The 17,685-nt window shown below is 36.7% G+C and overlaps 1 protein-coding gene across 22 annotated transcripts in view; it reads left to right on the top strand.

Annotated features, from left to right (window-relative positions):
- The window catches only part of PUM2 (pumilio RNA binding family member 2), a 77,799-nt gene that overhangs the window by 54,473 nt on the left and 5,641 nt on the right, over nucleotides 1-17,685 (top strand). For 12 of the 22 annotated variants that reach the window (XM_040992887.1, XM_040992886.1, XM_040992891.1 and 9 more), the window contains 5 exons: nucleotides 12,526-12,793; nucleotides 13,462-13,591; nucleotides 14,948-15,076; nucleotides 16,641-16,778; nucleotides 17,364-17,489. In XM_040992887.1, the coding sequence (XP_040848821.1) occupies nucleotides 12,526-12,793; nucleotides 13,462-13,591; nucleotides 14,948-15,076; nucleotides 16,641-16,778; nucleotides 17,364-17,489 (791 nt within the window). Of the gene's footprint in view, nucleotides 1-12,525; nucleotides 12,794-13,461; nucleotides 13,592-14,947; nucleotides 15,083-16,640; nucleotides 16,779-17,363; nucleotides 17,490-17,685 lie in introns of all 22 variants that reach the window. The other 10 variants (XM_040992889.1, XM_040992885.1, XM_040992882.1 and 7 more) reach the window with 1 other exon arrangement.

Here is a 17,685-nt window from a genome sequence, read left to right as displayed (position 1 = left end):
TTAGCATTTTTGTGTTCAAGATACATGGTTATATGGTGTTTGGTTTCATTATGTGAGGCTTTTTTTTAAAATGTGATACTTGGGTATATATAGGTTTAGTTGATGTTTTTTCTTAGGAGTTACTAAAATAATTTGTAGTTCTGAGCTGGGTAGACTATTTAAAATGTTTTATCAATATACCAATAATTAAGTCGAAATTTATGTCATTGCACTAAATCAAAACATTATCTTCTGAAATACAGGCAAGTTGCCCCACCTCAGAGAGAATGGGGAAGAAAAGGATAATTGCAACCATTTGCCCCACCCATCTTCTCCCATGCTGAGACCCTCACCACTCCATTAGATGGATCTCGTGCCCTGCATTCTTGTCAACTATGTAAACAACATTAAAATAGAATAAAACTTAAAAAAAAATTTTTAAGAAATACAGGCAAACTTGTCTCAGGATAATTGGAGCTTCAGCCAAATTATTTTGAACATTAAAGCAGCATCATGAGATAACTCTGAAAAAGTATATCTTCTGTATAGACAATGTTTTCACATGGAACAGTTTACTTCCGGCATACATAGGCATTATCCATTCAAAGAGGAGCAAGTTTTACACCTTAAGCCGTGAAACAGTGACAGAAATTAAAATGACTGGAGTGGAAGAAAGGGCACACAGTGTATACTGACTGGTTGCCTTCAGCGTTATAGATACCAAGTTTCTTTGCTTAACATTGTCTCATAAGAGAAATTGACAGACTAATTTTTAAAGTCAGATATACAGAGAGGAGGAGAGACAGAGAGGAAGATCTTCCGTCCGATGATTCACTCCCCAAGTGAGCGCAACAGCCAGTGCTGTGCCAGTCTGAAGCCAGGAGCTTTTTCCAGGTCTCCCATGCGGGTGCAAGATCCCAAAGCTTTGGGCCTTCCTCGACTGCTTTACCAGGCCACAGCTAGGAATCCGAATGGGAAACGGGGCCGCTGGGATTAGAACTAGCACCCATGTGGGATCCCAGCAGGTTCAAGGCGAGGACTTTAACCACCACAGTATTGCGCTAGACCCAGTAGCTGAAATTGTAATAGTGACACATAGGTAAACAAATAGACTAGTAGAATAGAGTGAGGGCCAAAACTTGAGCCAGTATATTCAGATAAGCAGGAATATCACTAGAGGTGAATTTGGCACCACATGCACACACAGATTTCATTCTCAAGTTGACTGATTTACTGTCGTAGAATTAGTAAAAGGCAGAACAAAAGTTTTGAACCAAACTCTATTTCAACTATTCTAGATACCATTCTATTTGAAAGAATGCTTTTATTCTCTTCATAAAATTGTAGTAAAACATAATTTACCCTGCTGAGGCTTATAAAAATGAGATTGAGTATCGATACCTTGATTCACACTGTGGTTTTTTTTTTTACTTGTTTACAATTGAGCCATGATACAAATTAAATGTTTTCACTTGAGATGTTTGTTAAATTATTTTATCACTAATTTCTACATTAAAGCTGATCAGATATGGCTTCTTTATATGACATCTCAAAACAGGTATAAATACCAAATTCTTTGTATAATTTCTGAGACTAATTGCTGTTTTTTTATTTCTTCTAGTTTTATTTGCTTCCTGTTTAGACTGTACATATGTGTGATCTAAATCTACTTCTCCCTTCATTCACCCAATATTGATTACTCTTTTTTTAATGTATTTTTATTTTAAGTTTTGGTATAATTTCGTATAGGCTGGGATTACCCACCAAACTCCCACCCCCTGACAGATTTTCCCTGTTTTACTACAATAGTGTAGTCCTTCATAAGGAATCATAATTCTGTTCCATCAGTCTCTTATTGAAGTGTACAGTGACGTTGGTATAGACAGTGTCATATAGTCCAGCATCCCATTGTCTACACACGTCCAACAGTTTCATTGGAAATCCATCCTTCATCCGAATGCCAGGATGCATGTTTTCTATTATTCCCCCACATCTATAGATGATAGACCCCAGTACTCCATCACTGTACATTTACATAATTGAGAAGCCATGAAACCAAGTCAACAACTGGTATAAGTTAGAACAGCCACAACAACATCAACAAATTATAGCACCATGAAAAAAACACGCCACTGAGTAACCAACACATGAGTGATAAAAAGGAAACACCAAAGTCTCTTGGGGAAAATGATGCCACCGTGTATTCCATGAGCCAGTGTGATGAATTTGACAAGAGAAAAGGAATATTTGGAATAAACAAAACTAAAAGAAAAAAAAAGCACATGGAATACAGCCATAAAAGCAATCAAATAAGCAACAGTATGGATCAGATTATTGAAGTTATGGAAGATAAAAAAGTATCCAAGAATTTAAAAATATGATTAAAAGGCCCAACATTAGATTAATGGGAGTTCCAGAAGGTTTAGAAAGAGAAGTTAGGATTAAAGGTGTATTCAATGAAATAATAAGTAAAATATTTCCCTAATCTGGGGAAAGAATTGGAAAACAGTATACAGAAGGGCCACAGAACTCCTAACAGAGTTGATCAAAAACGAATTTCACCACAACACATGATAATCAAGCTGTTTTCAGTTGAACAAAAAAATCCTTAAATGTGCACGTGAAAAAAATCGAGTGACATATAAAGGAACCCCAATCAAACTCACAACTGATCTCTCAGAGGAAACTCTAGAGGCCAGAAGAGAATGGAGTGACATTCCAGATTCTAAAAGAGAAAAATTTTCAGCCCAGAATAACATGTCCTGCTAAGCTCTCCTTTGTCTTTGAAAATTAAATGAAATTCATCCATAATAAAGAAAAACTTCAAGAATTTGTCTCATCTAAACCCGCCCTATAAATGATTTTCAAGAATGTCCCCCTGAAAGAAAAAAGTAAATAGCAGCTACCAAAGACAAAGGCAAATGTGGAGAACATCCACTAAAAAGGCTAATAGAAGATTCAGTCCTAGAAGAACACACCGCTAAAATGACAGGACCAAATTGCTCCTTTATCTGATTAACTAAACTCATCAAACTCTGTAGATTAGAGGACTGGATTAAAAAACAAAACCCCACTATCTGCTGCTTATAGGAGACACATCTCACTAACAAAGATCAGAGGAAAGTGAAGGATGGAAAAATATATTCCAAGCAAATGGTAAGAAAAAACGTGCAGGTGTAGCCATTCTTGTATCGGATGACACAGACTTTGATGTGAAGAGCATCAAAAGAGATGAGAGAGAATGCCACATAATGATCATGGTACCATTCAGCAAGAAGAAACCAGCATAATAAATGTATATGCGCCAAATGCCAAAGCTTCTAGCTACCTGAAACAAATATTAACAAGTTTAAAAGAAGAAATAGACTCCAATTCTATCAGAGTGGGAGACCTTAATACCCCATTAACATCACTGGACAGAAAAAAAAAAAAAACAACCAGAAACTAAGCAAAGAAACAACAAATCTCATCCAAACTCTAGAGTAAATGGAGTTAGTTGACATCTATCGAACCTTTCATCCTACAGACAGAGAATACACTTTTTTTCATCAGTTCATGGAACCTACCCCAGAATTGACCATGTCCATAGGCCACAAAGCAAGCCTCAGCAAATTTAATTAAGTCGGATCATAGCATGCATCTTCTAAGACCATCAAGGAGTGAAGCTAGAGACCAAGAAGTCACAACACCCAGGAAGACTGGTAAACACATGGAGACTGAATCATGTTAATCAGTAATGGATTAGAGAGGAAATCAAAGGAGAAGTTAAAAAATTGCTTGAAACAAATGAAGGCATCAACACAACATATCAAAACTTATGGGAAACAATCAAGGTGGTGCTAAGAGGAAAGTTCATTTCAATCAGTGCTTATATAAAGAAACTAGAAGAGCATCAAGTAAACCAGCTAACATTACAGCTGAAGGAACTAGAAAAGCAACAGGAAAGCAATCACAAGATTAGTAGGAAAAATGAAATCATCAAAATAAGGGTGGAAATAAACCAAATAGAGACCAAGAGAACTATACGTGAGGTCAATGAATCTAAGAGCTGTTCTTTGAGAAAATCAACAAAATTGACTCCCCACTAGCCCAACTAATCAAAAAAAGGAGGGAGAAAATCTACATCAATAGCATCAGAGACAAGAAAGGAGATACAACAGCAGATACCTCAGAAATACAGATAATCATCAGGAAGTATTACAAGCAACTATATGCAAACAAATCATAAAACTTAGAGGAGATGGATAGGTTTTTGGACACATACAATCCACGAAACTTGAATCAAGAAACCCTCTAGATAGACCAATAATCTGCACTGAGATTAAAACAGTAATTAAAGCCCACCCAAGCAAGAAAAGTCCTGCACCAGATGGCTTCACTGCTGAATTCTACCAAACGTTTCAAGAGGAACTTACCCCAATCCTACACAAGCTTTTTCAAGCAATAGAAAGAGAGGCAATCCTTCCAAACTCTGTGAAGCTAATATCACCTTAATACCAAAGCCAGGTAGAGAAACACCAATATTGAATACTCTTACACCAGACTCCGCCTGACTGGAAAGAAAATATTGTCAATATCAAGCAAGCTTGCAAATAAAAACAGCAATGCATGGCCTTGTAGCACTTTTTAAAAAGTAATTCCATCCTATAAAAGCAGTGATTACTATCTTCTTCATTTTTTGGTGCCAAGTGTACTACACACTGACTTTTTTTTATTATCCTTACTGCAGGTATTTTTTCTTAAAGGTTTATTTTTATTGGAAAGGCAGATATACAGAGAGGAGAGACAGGAAGATTTTCTGTCCGATGATTCACTCCCCAGGCGGCCCAATGGCTGGAGCTGAACCAATCCGAAGCCAGGAGCCTCTTACTGGGTCTCCCACGTGGGTGCAGGGACCCAAAGCTCTGGGCCGTCCTCAACTGCTTTCCCAAGGCCACAGGCAGGGAGCTGGATGGGAAGCGGGGCTGCCAGGATTAGAACCGACACCCATGTGGGATCCCGGGCAGGCAAGGCGAGGACTTTAACCACTGTGCCACCGCGCCGGGCCCACACACTGACTTTTATTAGAACTGAAAGAACCCAGGTGTTTATCGACAGGTTTAACTCATATTCAAATCTGTAAATGTATGAATGAATTCAAGTGCTTTTGCTTTGTCAAATTTCGTTCTTGAACCTATTCTTAGTCACAGGTGATTTTTGCTTTTTCAAAGTGATGTGAATCCGATGCAGATTGCTATTTTAAAACATTGTTTTGCATGAGTATATTCTCTAATATTCATTTTCTAAAATTCTTGGATATCAGAGATGTCCCAGCTTTGGGTTTTTTTCAGATATTGGAATATTTACAATTATGAGGTAACTTGGGGATGGGACTGAAAATTGTTTTAAATATATGTAACCTAATCCTCTGTCTTCAATGCCAGCATCCCATCTGAGCACTAGCTCATGTCACAGCTGCACAACATCCGTTCCAATTCATGCCTCAGGCCTGGGAAACCAGTGGAGGATAGCCCAAAGCCTGGGGCCCATTGGGCTGTCTGGAAGAATCTCCTGGCTCCCAGCTTCAGATAGCTCTGGCTGTTGCAGCCATTTAGGGAGTGAATCAGCAAGATGAAAGATGTCTGTTTCTCTTTTCTGTAACTCTTTCAAGTAAAATTCATATAGAAATACATATGGAGTAACCTATACCTGTCACTTGAGTTCATATATAAAATTTGGAGGATTTGGGAATGTTTCACAATGTTAGGCTAGGAATGTGTAATATATTACACTGTTAAAAGGAAATATTAAGATCAGTTCTGACAGTTTTACATATATATGTAATAGGTTTTTTTTTTTTTAAGATTCTTTTTTATTGGAAAGTCAGATTTAAAGAGAGAAGGAGAGACAAAGTGTTGAGCAAATCTGAAGCCAGGAGGTAGGATCTTCTTCCAGGTCTCTCACGCAGGTGCGGGGTCCCAAGACCTTGGACCATCCTCCACTGCCTTCCCAGACCACAAGCAGGGAGCTGGATGAAAAGTAGAGCATCTGGGACACAAACCAGCACCCATATGGGGTCCCAGTGCATGCAAAGTGAGGAATTTAGCCACTAGACTCCCACTCCGGACCTAATACTTAAAAAAGATTTTTCTGGGTTAGGTACTACAGTACTTCCCATTCAGCATTTTTCCTACCAATTATGAAGTTACCCAACCACTATCCATCATTTTTTAGTGAATCTTTTAAGATTTTATAAACCCTTTTTAGTCATGTAGATTTTCTTCACCTGAATCTGGAAAGGCAAACTGTCCTGAAATCTCAGCAGCAATATTTCGGGGAAACACAGCTCTGGTTTTGTTTGTAAGGATTTGTAGAGTTACGGGGAGATCATGTGCCCCCAGTTCCTGCAGCAGCGGGTGCGGGCCACTCTGAAGCCATGAGCTCACTCCCGCTCTCCCACACAGGCACAGGGATCAGGACATGGCAGCGGTTTAACCGAGTATGCCACAGTGCTGACCTTGCAGATCAAATTTGGAAGAGGAATTGAGGTAGGAAAAGAGTTTGGCCTACACGCTAAGCAGCTGACAGAAGCTCTCCCTGCTGCTTACTGTTAGTCTGAAAGGTAAAGTTTCATTAGCTGACTTTAAAATAGACACAACAGATTTATTTCATTTTATATTGTGGGACTTGGTTTATGATTTGTATCTAAGGTTGTTTGCCTGAATATAATCATAAAATTTACGTACTTGCCATGTTTATGCTTTGGATATTAGCCCTTTAAAATGATAGTAGAATAGTTTGAACTATGCTCACTTTGCCTTTTTTTTTGCCTGTTTCTTTAAGACTTATTAATTTTTATTGGAAAAGTAGATTTTATAGAGGGGAGAGACAGAAAAAAAGATCTCCATCTGTTGGATCACTTTTCAGATGGCTGCAACAGCCAGGGCCAGGAGCCTCCTTTAGGTCTCCCAACAGGTGCATAGTTCCAAGGCTCTGGGCCTTCCTCTGCTGCTTTCCCTGGACACAAGCTCGTGCTGGTATGGAATGCTGACAGTTGCGGGGAAGAGTAGCTAATTGAGCCATTGCACAGACCCACTTACTTTGCTTTTTAAACTCTTTTTGTAGCCTTGACCCTTTCACTTAATAAAATGTGTTTTTATACGATAAATATGTAGTCACTAATAATAATTAGAAAAGCATTAATGGAATTTATGCCCCAAATTTTAGTCTTGCACATAGCATTAAATATTCTGCATAAAATATATCAGATTACTGAAAGTTTTAAGAAAACTTATCAGACATAATAGTGAGATTTACTTTTTTTTTTTTAAAGAAACATTATCTAGACCTTTTTCTTTCTTTTTTTTTAAATTGATTTTATTTTTATTGGAAAGGGGGATATACAGAGGGGAGAGACAGAGAGCTGGATAGGAAGCGGGGCTGCCGGGATTAGAACTGACAGCCATATGGGATCCCGGGTGTGCAAGGCGAGGACCTTAACCACTGCGCCATCGCCCCAGGCCCCAGACATAATAGTGAAATGTTACCTAATATCAGTTAACCATCCTTGAATGAAGTTATTTAGCTTCTCTGGTCCTCTTGAATCACAAGTATAATGGCAACGTATGTCTGAAGAGTTACCAAGGTGGTAGCACTCTTGAGAGCAGCACTGTAGTATAGTAGTAATACACATACTGGCCGGTTTAGAAGAGCAGAGAGTTCTGTTTTCAGTGCAGTGAATATGTACAAAAACTAGCATTCTTATGAACAACAACCTTTGATTCGTTTTTGTATTATCTTCCTTACACTTTAATGAATTGTAATATTTTGTCTCACTGTCCTTCATTTACCATTTGTGTACATGTACTGTGTGTTTAAACATATCATGATAAATATTTCATGCTTTTAGAAAGCATGACAGTTGTGTCAGTTTTCTGAGGTTACTGTGACAAATCAGTATATGGTGGCTTGAAACAATAGACTTCTTTCCCAGTTTGGAAGCTCTAGCCTGAAATCGGCTGTAGGCAGTGCCATGTTGTGAAGGCTCTAGAGCACAGTTCCTGTGTGCCTCTTCCCAGCTACTAGCGATTGCTGACAATTCTTACTGCTCCTTGGCTTAAAAACTCATCCTTCTGAGTCTCAGTGTCCATGATCACATGGTGTTGCCTGTGTGTTTCTGTGTCCACGTTTTCTCTTTTTAAAAGGACACTAGGCATTGAATTGGAGCCCGTTCTGGTTTTAACTCGGTTGTGTTGCAAAGATAGTATTTTCAAGTAATGCGTTCACAGGTATACCAAGAGATACTCTGATGCTGTAACTCAGCCAGCGGTAGCTCAGTTAGTTTAGTATGTATATTGAGGATAGAAACTCTCACAAGTGCATAAAACTATTTGTAAGTGACTTTGGAGGATGCAGCTGAAGACAGTACCATATTTTATGAAGAATTTGCCTATCAGAATGTGATACAGTGTTCTATAAAGTTACTGTATATCACAAAGTAACAAAGTCATCTTAGTGTGTATGTAGTAGATTGGGTTAGGTTAGGGCACAGATACAGATGTTACCAGTTTTGCCACACAGTAATTGCTGTGTGCCATAGACTTCTCAAAGCTAGCATTCGGCATCAGCCTGAAGTATAGCAAATTCCCCAAATGGCTCGTGTGCATAATAAAGTACTGCTCAGGAAGTCTTTGTCAATTTTCAAATCTTCCTCCAAAGCACAGTAACAGGCAGATGACTGTAGTAACAAAGCCAGACTGTGAGCAGTCTACTCTGAGTTCCGAATGATTCTCATGAAAAGTGATCAGTGGCAGGGAATAAAAAACATACAAGGTACAAATACCACTTAGGCCTTTTTGTGGCTAGAAGTAACTAAAGATAATGTTATAAAATACCCTGTCCTCATTTTAAACTTTTCCCTGCTACTTGGCCTGTGTCATTGTTATTTTATAAAATGAAGACCTTTTTAATCCTGATTTTTTTAAAAACATTTATTTATTATTTTTATTACAAAGTCAGATATATAGAGAGGAGGAGAGACAGAGAGGAAGATCTTCCATCCAATGGTTCACTCCCCGAGTGACTGCAATGGCTGCTGCTGCGCTGATCCAGAGTCAGGAGCCAGGAACTTCCTCCAGGTCTCCCACACGGGTGCAGAGTTCCAAGGTTTTGAGCTGACCTTGACTGCTTTCCCAGGCCACAAGCTGGATGGAAAGTGGAACTGCCGGGATTAGAACCGGCGCCCATATGGGATCCCAGTGTTTTCAAGGCGAGGACTTTAGCAGCTAGGCCACGCTGCCGGGCCCAATCCTGATTCTTATGTCAGTGTCTTAGTTCCTAGCCTTAGAATAGCATTCAGGTAAATATTTTGAAATAAAAACTGTTCAGAGAGTAATTCAGAAATCTGCGTTTTTTAAAAAGACTATACCTACCTGATAGATCAAGGAGCGGCTGTTCCAAACACCAGGGGGTGGAAAATAATAAAAATAACAACAGTCGGATTTGTTTTGTGTTGATCTCCATTGCCAAATACCTTTCTCCATTACGTTTGCCTAAATATTTTTAAAGAACACTTTAACTTAGAATAGCTAATAGAGAAGGATTCTGAAATAATAGTTTTCTCAAATTAGTGACAATTTGTAAAGAAAATATTATTTCTGGAAAAATATGTTTGCTTTTATTAAGTTGTCATGTCTGAATTTTAAAATGCCGCAGAAAAGCATTGAAAAGACAGCACAGTGTTTTGTGATAAAGTCTGCCCTGAGACTCTTGGTTTCTGGTTAGCTTCATGTGGCTTCCCTTTTGGACCTTTATCTCACGTGGTTCTGTAGTGCTTAAGAAATGATGAATGGCTTTGGGGTCCAAATTCTGAACTAGAAGGAACTGTTAACTGTCTTTGAACATGTTTGGTTATAGTACCAACAGTGGAAGCATCAATATGGATGAACTATTTGTGTGTTTTTAATTTTGGGATTTCTGCAGGCTTATAGAAAAAAATGCCGAATAGTAGTTTGTTTGTTTGTTTTCCTCAGATTGCCCTTCACCCAGATTGTCCAAATGCTTTAATTTTACCACATTTGTTTAACATTGTCTTTCTCCCTTACTACACACACATTCTTTTCTGATACTCTTGGTGTTATGAAATTTATTCATATATACATGAGTGTGTGTTTCCTGAAAATGAAAGGATATTTCATATAACCACAATTGTCATAAATCAATGCCAGTATAATACTATTTTTAAATCAGTCCACTTTATTCAAACATTGCCAGTTGTGTTGCACCTTTTCTGCAGATAAGGGACTGTAGTGTAGGGAGGAGCTGGTTGATATGGAACCCATTATCCAGTTAAGCATCCCATATTGGATGCATCACAGATATTTGGGAAGAATGCAGGCATGATGTATGTGGAGTTTCAATGCCCATTTAATTGATTTGTAAGGGGAAAAAGCTACTCTGTCTTAAGTAAAATTGCTTTTAGTTTTAGAAACAGAATACTTAACCCTTTTGTATGTATGAAGATGTATGAATTAAAAAGATTTCAGCATTGTCAGTTTTCAATAGATGATTTAGGAGTGTAGTAGAAGTTAAGTAGACTAGAATCAAGGGAGCACATAGTTGTGGGAGAAATTTTTGTTGAATATTTGGTAAGGTGCTAGGAAAATAGCATATAGAGTTAGTTTGGTCATTTCATGGGAGAAGTGTGTATTGAATTTGTTGAAAGTTTTGTGAGGTTCAAGTTAAGCCTAAAGTTTGAAGCATGGATAAGCAATGGTACAGAGATAATAAAAAGTAGGGAAAAGCAGTTAACACTGTAAGGAATTTGCATGAGACGTGCATCTGAAATGATGACATAAAGACATTGGAGAGTGTTCTCTAGGAGGATGCTACTCTAGAAGGTTTTTACCATAAAGTGATAGCCAAAGAACTTGTAAAAGCTATAGGTGATAATATGCATAAAAAGAAATGGGAAGAATAAACAAACTCACCCCACAGAAAGCAAATTACTAGAAAAAAATCCAGTGGCAAAGCGAGATATGCTGAGATGCCCAGTTCTTAGTAGTTGGTAAATGGTAGTTGTAGAAGTCATCCATATTGTACCATTAGAGTCTAATGGGCAAGGAGTTGTTGTAAATCATCTATGAAACAACAAAACACTGCTGGGGGTTGAAAGGATTGCCGTTGACAGTAGAATTAAAACAGGGCTGACATTTTGAGTATTTCGTGCATCAACGCTAAGATAAGTAACAGAAGTGGAACCAAGATTTTGATGTTACTGATTTTGCTGTATAGAAGACATCCTTTTTTTAAACAAGATAATCTAAAACTGAATCTAGGTAAAATATTCATGGCCTCTGGTTGTCATTTTTAAGTACTTTGCACCTGCTCAACATCAGCATTGGTCTAGACCCCTGATAAGATAGCACGTTTCTCTATGTGATTTGATGGCATGTAAATTTTAGAAAGGATTGAGGATTCAAATAAATGCATATTATGTAGAGTGAAAAATTCAATGAGGGAAAAATGAAGCTGGAATAATAGCATAAAGAGGAGTGCACTGAGCCCATTCACCCTCGAGGGTTAAAATTCTTTACTTCCTGTTGTTGTCATTCTTTTTGGCCTTTGGTGCCCCTGTGTTACTTTGCGCTGACAGTGTGTCCTTGGGATCATCTCCATCTTAGGGCCTAGATTGTTTTGGTAGCACTGTGCTATATAGAGTTGGTAATTAATAATATGAAGTTAATGGTAGCTCTTGTTTTGCTGAGCTGTTAAATCTGTATTTTATAATTGTTTGTACATTTTTCTTTTTTAAAAGGACACTGTCAAGTACTTAAATAATATTTGTAATAAAAATGATTTTTTCTGCATGCACTTTTTTTGTTTCTAGTATTGCCTCTTAATTTTCTTGTTGGAGTGAGACATAAATTAGAAAGACTTTGTCTTAAATAATTAAGACTGTAAAAATAGTAACTGCTATTTATTTCTGTTTCTTGTCTGCAACATAATAATACTTTATGGCAAGTTTTTTGAAATAGTGTATTACCTACATTTATTGTATCAAAATGTGAATTTTTAAAAATGTAGACACAAATCAATGCATTAACAAAGAAATGGTTTATTTCTATGTAGAAGTATTATGATTTAATGTAATTTTAATATATCTCCCAAAATTATTAATTTAATACTCAGTGATGTGCCATTAACAGTGCAGATGATAGTCAGATCATATCAGGGGATTAGTTTGCTAGCTATTTAATTACTTGCTTATAAATGGAACTAAGAGTTTGTTGGTGGTTTTAGTATTCTGGTATTACTATGAATGTATCATAATTGCATTTTAAGCTGAGCTGAAAAAATACAGATAAATTTTTCTTAAGTTTCCCTAGTCTGATTTTTCATAAAGCTACGTGTTATATGTAGGTGCAAGATTTTCCTTTCCAGTTTTAATTTCCTGTCATAACAAACAAAATCCTAGAGAGAATATTTCTTTATGAAGTTTACAGTGTAAGGCACTTTAATTGAGGAATGACTGTGAGAAGCGCTGCTAACCAAGCTGCTTTATTATAGGAGGACTGACCAATGGTAGTGGTCGATATATCTCTGCAGCACCTGGGGCAGAAGCAAAATACCGAAGTGCTTCAAGCACTTCTAGTCTCTTCAGCTCCAGCAGCCAGCTGTTTCCTGCTTCTCGGCTCCGGTATAACAGGTCTGACATCATGCCTTCGGGTCGCAGCAGATTGCTGGAAGATTTCCGGAACAACCGCTTCCCTAACCTTCAACTTAGAGACTTGATTGGCCATATCGTTGAGTTTTCACAAGACCAGCATGGTTCTAGGTAGTTATGGTTCATGCTATATTCTTCTTCGTATTCCTTTTTTTAAAAAAGCTGTCTTTTTCTTGATTGGATTTAACTTAACTGCATTCGCATTTTTCAACTTGTGTGTAAAATAGGATGAGTACTCCAAAGCCTGGTCTTTGAAAGGCGATAGAATTTATTAAATTTGAGTGTTTTTTCCTTAAAGTTTTACATTAAGTAGTTGTATCCAAATTTTATTTTCTTTTTATTGAAAGTTCTTAAATAAACCTTGCATCACTTAAAATGGCAAGGTTAATGATTCATTTGTTTGAATTTTATTTCTAGAGATTTCTGAAGTTCTATAAACATTCAGAAACACTGTATGTTATAAAAACAGATGATTAGCCAGCAAAATCCTTGTAATTTTCTTTTTTTATTCAGTATAATATAGCACAACTAGTTTAAGTAAACATTTTTATGTCCAGGTTTTTACTTTTTTGTCCATCTAGCTAGTAGTTGGTTTAAGTTGTTAGAAGCAAATGCTTCATATAACTTGTCCTTTATGCTACAAATTAGATACCTAATTCATATTTCTGGAATTATTTTGTGTATATACATGAGGATGATATTTCTTAAGCAAAAAATGCATTTTTTGCAGATCTTGTTTGCAGGTTATGTTATGGCCTCTAATTTTTTTTCCCATCTAGGTTTATACAGCAAAAACTAGAGAGAGCTACTCCAGCTGAGCGACAAATGGTATTTAATGAAATTCTACAGGCAGCATATCAATTAATGACAGATGTTTTTGGCAACTATGTTATACAGAAATTTTTTGAGGTAAGCATGGATTTTTGGATATGTGTCTGGTTACGTATACATTGTTAAGAAATCCTGAAAATTGGGTAACAGTCATTTTCCCATAAAAATATAAATAAGCCTGGATGAGAACATTTGCATGTCACATATCTGCTAAGTTTTTTATATCCAGAGTATTTAAAGAACTCACTAAGGAGTCAGCAATATGAGGACAACCCGACTGAAGAGGGCGTATTAGGTAGACATTCATCAAACAGAATACAGTAATCCAGAAAAAGATGCCCAGCCTTCTTAGTCATGAAGGAAACACAAAGCCAGACCACAGGGAGATACCACTCTACACCTGCAAGACTGTAAAGTTTGGGAAGTAACAGATGTGAGTATGTAGAAAAAAATTAAAAGCCACACAGATTGCTACGGAAATGGTGTGTCCACTGCAGAACCAATTTTGTAGTCACACACTTCAGACGTAGAACCGAAAGAACTTTAAACTTTAAAAACTGAAGCACCACTCACTGTTGCACGCTTTCTCAAAATAGCCTAAACAGTAGAAATAACCGAGTGTCCCTCAGTATGGGATGGATATATACACTTAGTGATAGAATAATTATTTGGTTGTAGAAAGAAATAACGTACTAATAACAAACAAGTTAAGAGTGTTCTGCCTAGAAATTGTTTTATTTATAAGTTAGCTGTTGAGGTAGTTTTTAGTCTGTAAATATGTTTATGTTTTAGCCTGACTAAACAGGCTCTTCAGTTGTATCTAAGTATAGTTTGAGAATTACCTGGGTCAAAGGAGTTTAGTAGTCTGAGTGTATGTCTTAGAAGTTAATGTGTGATAAAGATAAATGGTTTTGTTAGAAATAACTAGCAAAGATGTTTACTTTAAGGGGAGATGGCATTTGGTGTGGTGGTTAAGGTATCACTTGGGGCTGCTTCATCCCAAGTCGGAATGCCTGTGTTGGGGTCTTGTAATGCTGAATTCCTGCTCATGCACACTCTAGGGGGCAGCAGATAATGACTGAGGTGATCAGGACCTTGTCATGTTGCTGGGAAACAGATTGCACTCCAGGCTTTTGGCCTCAGCCTGGGCCAGCCACAGCTGTTAACAGACATTTGGGGAATAAACAAGCAACTGGAGGATTCCTTTGTCTCTTGCTTACTTGCTGTCTTTCAAATAAATAAAAATGATTAATAATGTCAAGATAATGAATCATGGGGAAAGTATTAATATTATCGTAATCAACTCTGGATCTGTCTTAATGCTTACTCCCTGCATAATTGCCAGATGGGATATTGTACACATAGATTCAGTAGGATGTAGTGTCTTACTCAAGTTCAACAAAGTGATTTTATGACCCTTCTCTTTTCTGTTAGTTTGGGAGTTTGGATCAAAAATTAGCCTTGGCTACTCGTATTCGTGGTCATGTTCTGCCCCTGGCCCTGCAGATGTATGGCTGCCGTGTTATTCAGAAGGCCTTAGAATCTATTTCTTCTGACCAGCAGGTAATTGTAAGTTAAGGCAAAATTTTTGTATTATTTCATTTAATTTTTGAGATATGACTTCTACTTTATCTTGTAATAATATTGAGGTGAAATGATTTAATATTTCCAGAACTAGATTAAAATTTTTCTTAAATTTATCTAAATAGCACATTATTAATTGTAAGTTACAGAGCAGGTCTTTTATCTTTCCTGTCCATTTCTTTCAACATCTTTTTATTTTGAATGAAGGTATTTAAGTATGCAGTATTGTGTCAAACCAAATCACAAACATTTTTAATATCAAAGGCTTATTTTGGTTTTCTCTTATGTCAGAACACATTTTACTATTCAGTTTCCAGTGTTTATTTGAATTATGTCTAATATTTCTATTATAACTCATATGCCAGTTAAATACTTATAGTATATATATATACAGTTACAGTTTTTAATAAATAAATACTCAGAAAATAATCTTAGAGCCTATTAACAAGATTTACAATTCTTAAAGAAAACATATCACTTAAAATAAAGCAAGAAATGTGTGTCCTTGATGGGAAGTCTAAATATTTTACATTTGTAAAGAATTGATAAAATTTCAATCCTGTACTCGTGTGACTTTTCTCCTAGTAAAAATTAATTTATAAAATCATTTGAAATAAAGGAGAGCATTTGAAAGTAAGAGGTGAGGATAAATGCTGATTCACCAGGTGTTTACATAAATATTATAAAACAGTACTACCTGAAGGAGCTCTTATGAACTAAAAAACACTGCATATAAATGTGGTTCGTATATTACAGTGAAAACAAAGTAAGTAAAGGAAATAAATATATCTTAAAGGATAATGGTAATTTGGGGAAGAATAGGATTTAATTTGTATAATAGTTTTAGAAACAAAAACAGTAATGCATGAATAGATGGCTATGCATATTCATTAATTAACAGCACTATAAATTTGTGAGGAAGTGCTTTGAGAAGTCCCTGAGTGTGGGACTAATCCGAGGTTTTTCACAAGAAGAAAATCAACAATCCAAAATACTTGGGGCTCTGCCTCACATCTTAAAACTGATATAGATGGCCGGATATTTTAAATGTCTCTTTGATATTTGAAAATTTAAAAGTATTGGGAGTAAACCATAGGTAAACAGTTATTGAAAAATGGTATATTCCTTGGATTCTTTTGCATATTTTACTTTATGGTTTAATCCATCTTTATAAGAGCATTAATGTGATTTCTTGAGGAGAGGTGGTGCTGAGTGAGGCAGAAGTGTAGCATTCTCAGTTTCATTATGTGCCACCTGAGAAAGGTTGGTGGAAAATGTAGTTAATGACACATCCACTAGGTTATTAGTATTCCAACACATGATTGGCATAACCCATGTATGTTTTTATAATTCTCGCCTTTGGTTCCTTTTGACAATTATATTTCAGAGAGGAAAATTTTAAACTTTCAACTGGTTAAAACAAACAAACAAAAACTACAGAACAGAAAATAATATTTTGGAGTATACTTGGGTCCTGTAGCAGTTTTTTCTTTTAGTTTGTTGTTTGAAGTAGTAATTGTTTGCACGGGATCTTCTCTTCCAGAGTGAAATGGTCAAAGAGCTGGATGGTCATGTGCTCAAGTGTGTGAAGGATCAGAACGGAAACCATGTTGTACAAAAATGCATCGAGTGTGTTCAGCCGCAGTCTCTGCAGTTTATTATTGATGCTTTCAAAGGACAAGTAAGACATTTGGGGGGTGCTTCTAATTTGTTAGCAAAGTGCATTTTAGAATTTTAAGTGTCAACACATTTTTCTTTGGTCACTGTACCCAACATTTGCTTACGAAAATATGAGGCAAAACAGAATGTTTGTGAATTTCTGCCTTTTCCATAGCATTGGGAGATTGCTTCTTGGGGTGGGAGGATGGCGTAAAAAAATAAGTTTTAATCATATATAAGAGGTAAGGTATCTGAGTTACTGAAATTACAAACTGAACTGTATTTCCCTGATTTCCTGGAAGGCGGGAAAAAGCTATACAAAAAGTTTTTTGTTTAAACAGCAGTTAGTGCCTGCTGCATCATATTTTATTGCTGTTTGTTTCAATGCTAAATGTCTTAGCTCAGCCTACATCCATCCACCCCCTTTACTGCTCTAATCTTGAGGTTTGGTTCCTGTCGATCCCTTCTCCTGCTACCTAGTCTGCTGACTCAGTGACAGCCAGAGTAAATGTGAACTTTTCACCCTTCTGTTTTAAGCTAATTCAGCTTGTCGTCCTAAGTCTGCCTGTTTCAGAAAATGTTGGAGAGTTTTACTTCTTTGTTTCAGGTATTTGTGCTGTCAACTCATCCTTACGGCTGCCGAGTCATTCAGCGCATCCTTGAACATTGCACTGCAGAGCAGACCTTGCCTATCTTAGAGGAACTCCACCAACACACAGAGCAGTTGGTACAGGTACAGATCTCATAGTCTGAAATAGCTTTCAACAATGTCATTTATTAGTAGTAATAAATAAGTCTTAAACACATTGTAGAAACAAATGCTTGTTTTGCATTCACTTCACAATACTACTGAATTTTTAAACTCTTAAAAAACATCAGTTACTCTTAAAAGAATGATTTACAGAAGTTGATTTCTAACTATGTCCTTA

This window comes from Ochotona curzoniae, unplaced genomic scaffold, assembly GCF_017591425.1.
Source record: "Ochotona curzoniae isolate NIBS_2020 unplaced genomic scaffold, NIBS_Ocur_1.0 contig_883, whole genome shotgun sequence".
NCBI lineage: Eukaryota > Metazoa > Chordata > Mammalia > Lagomorpha > Ochotonidae > Ochotona > Ochotona curzoniae.
This window is presented reverse-complemented; position numbering and strand designations above follow the sequence as displayed.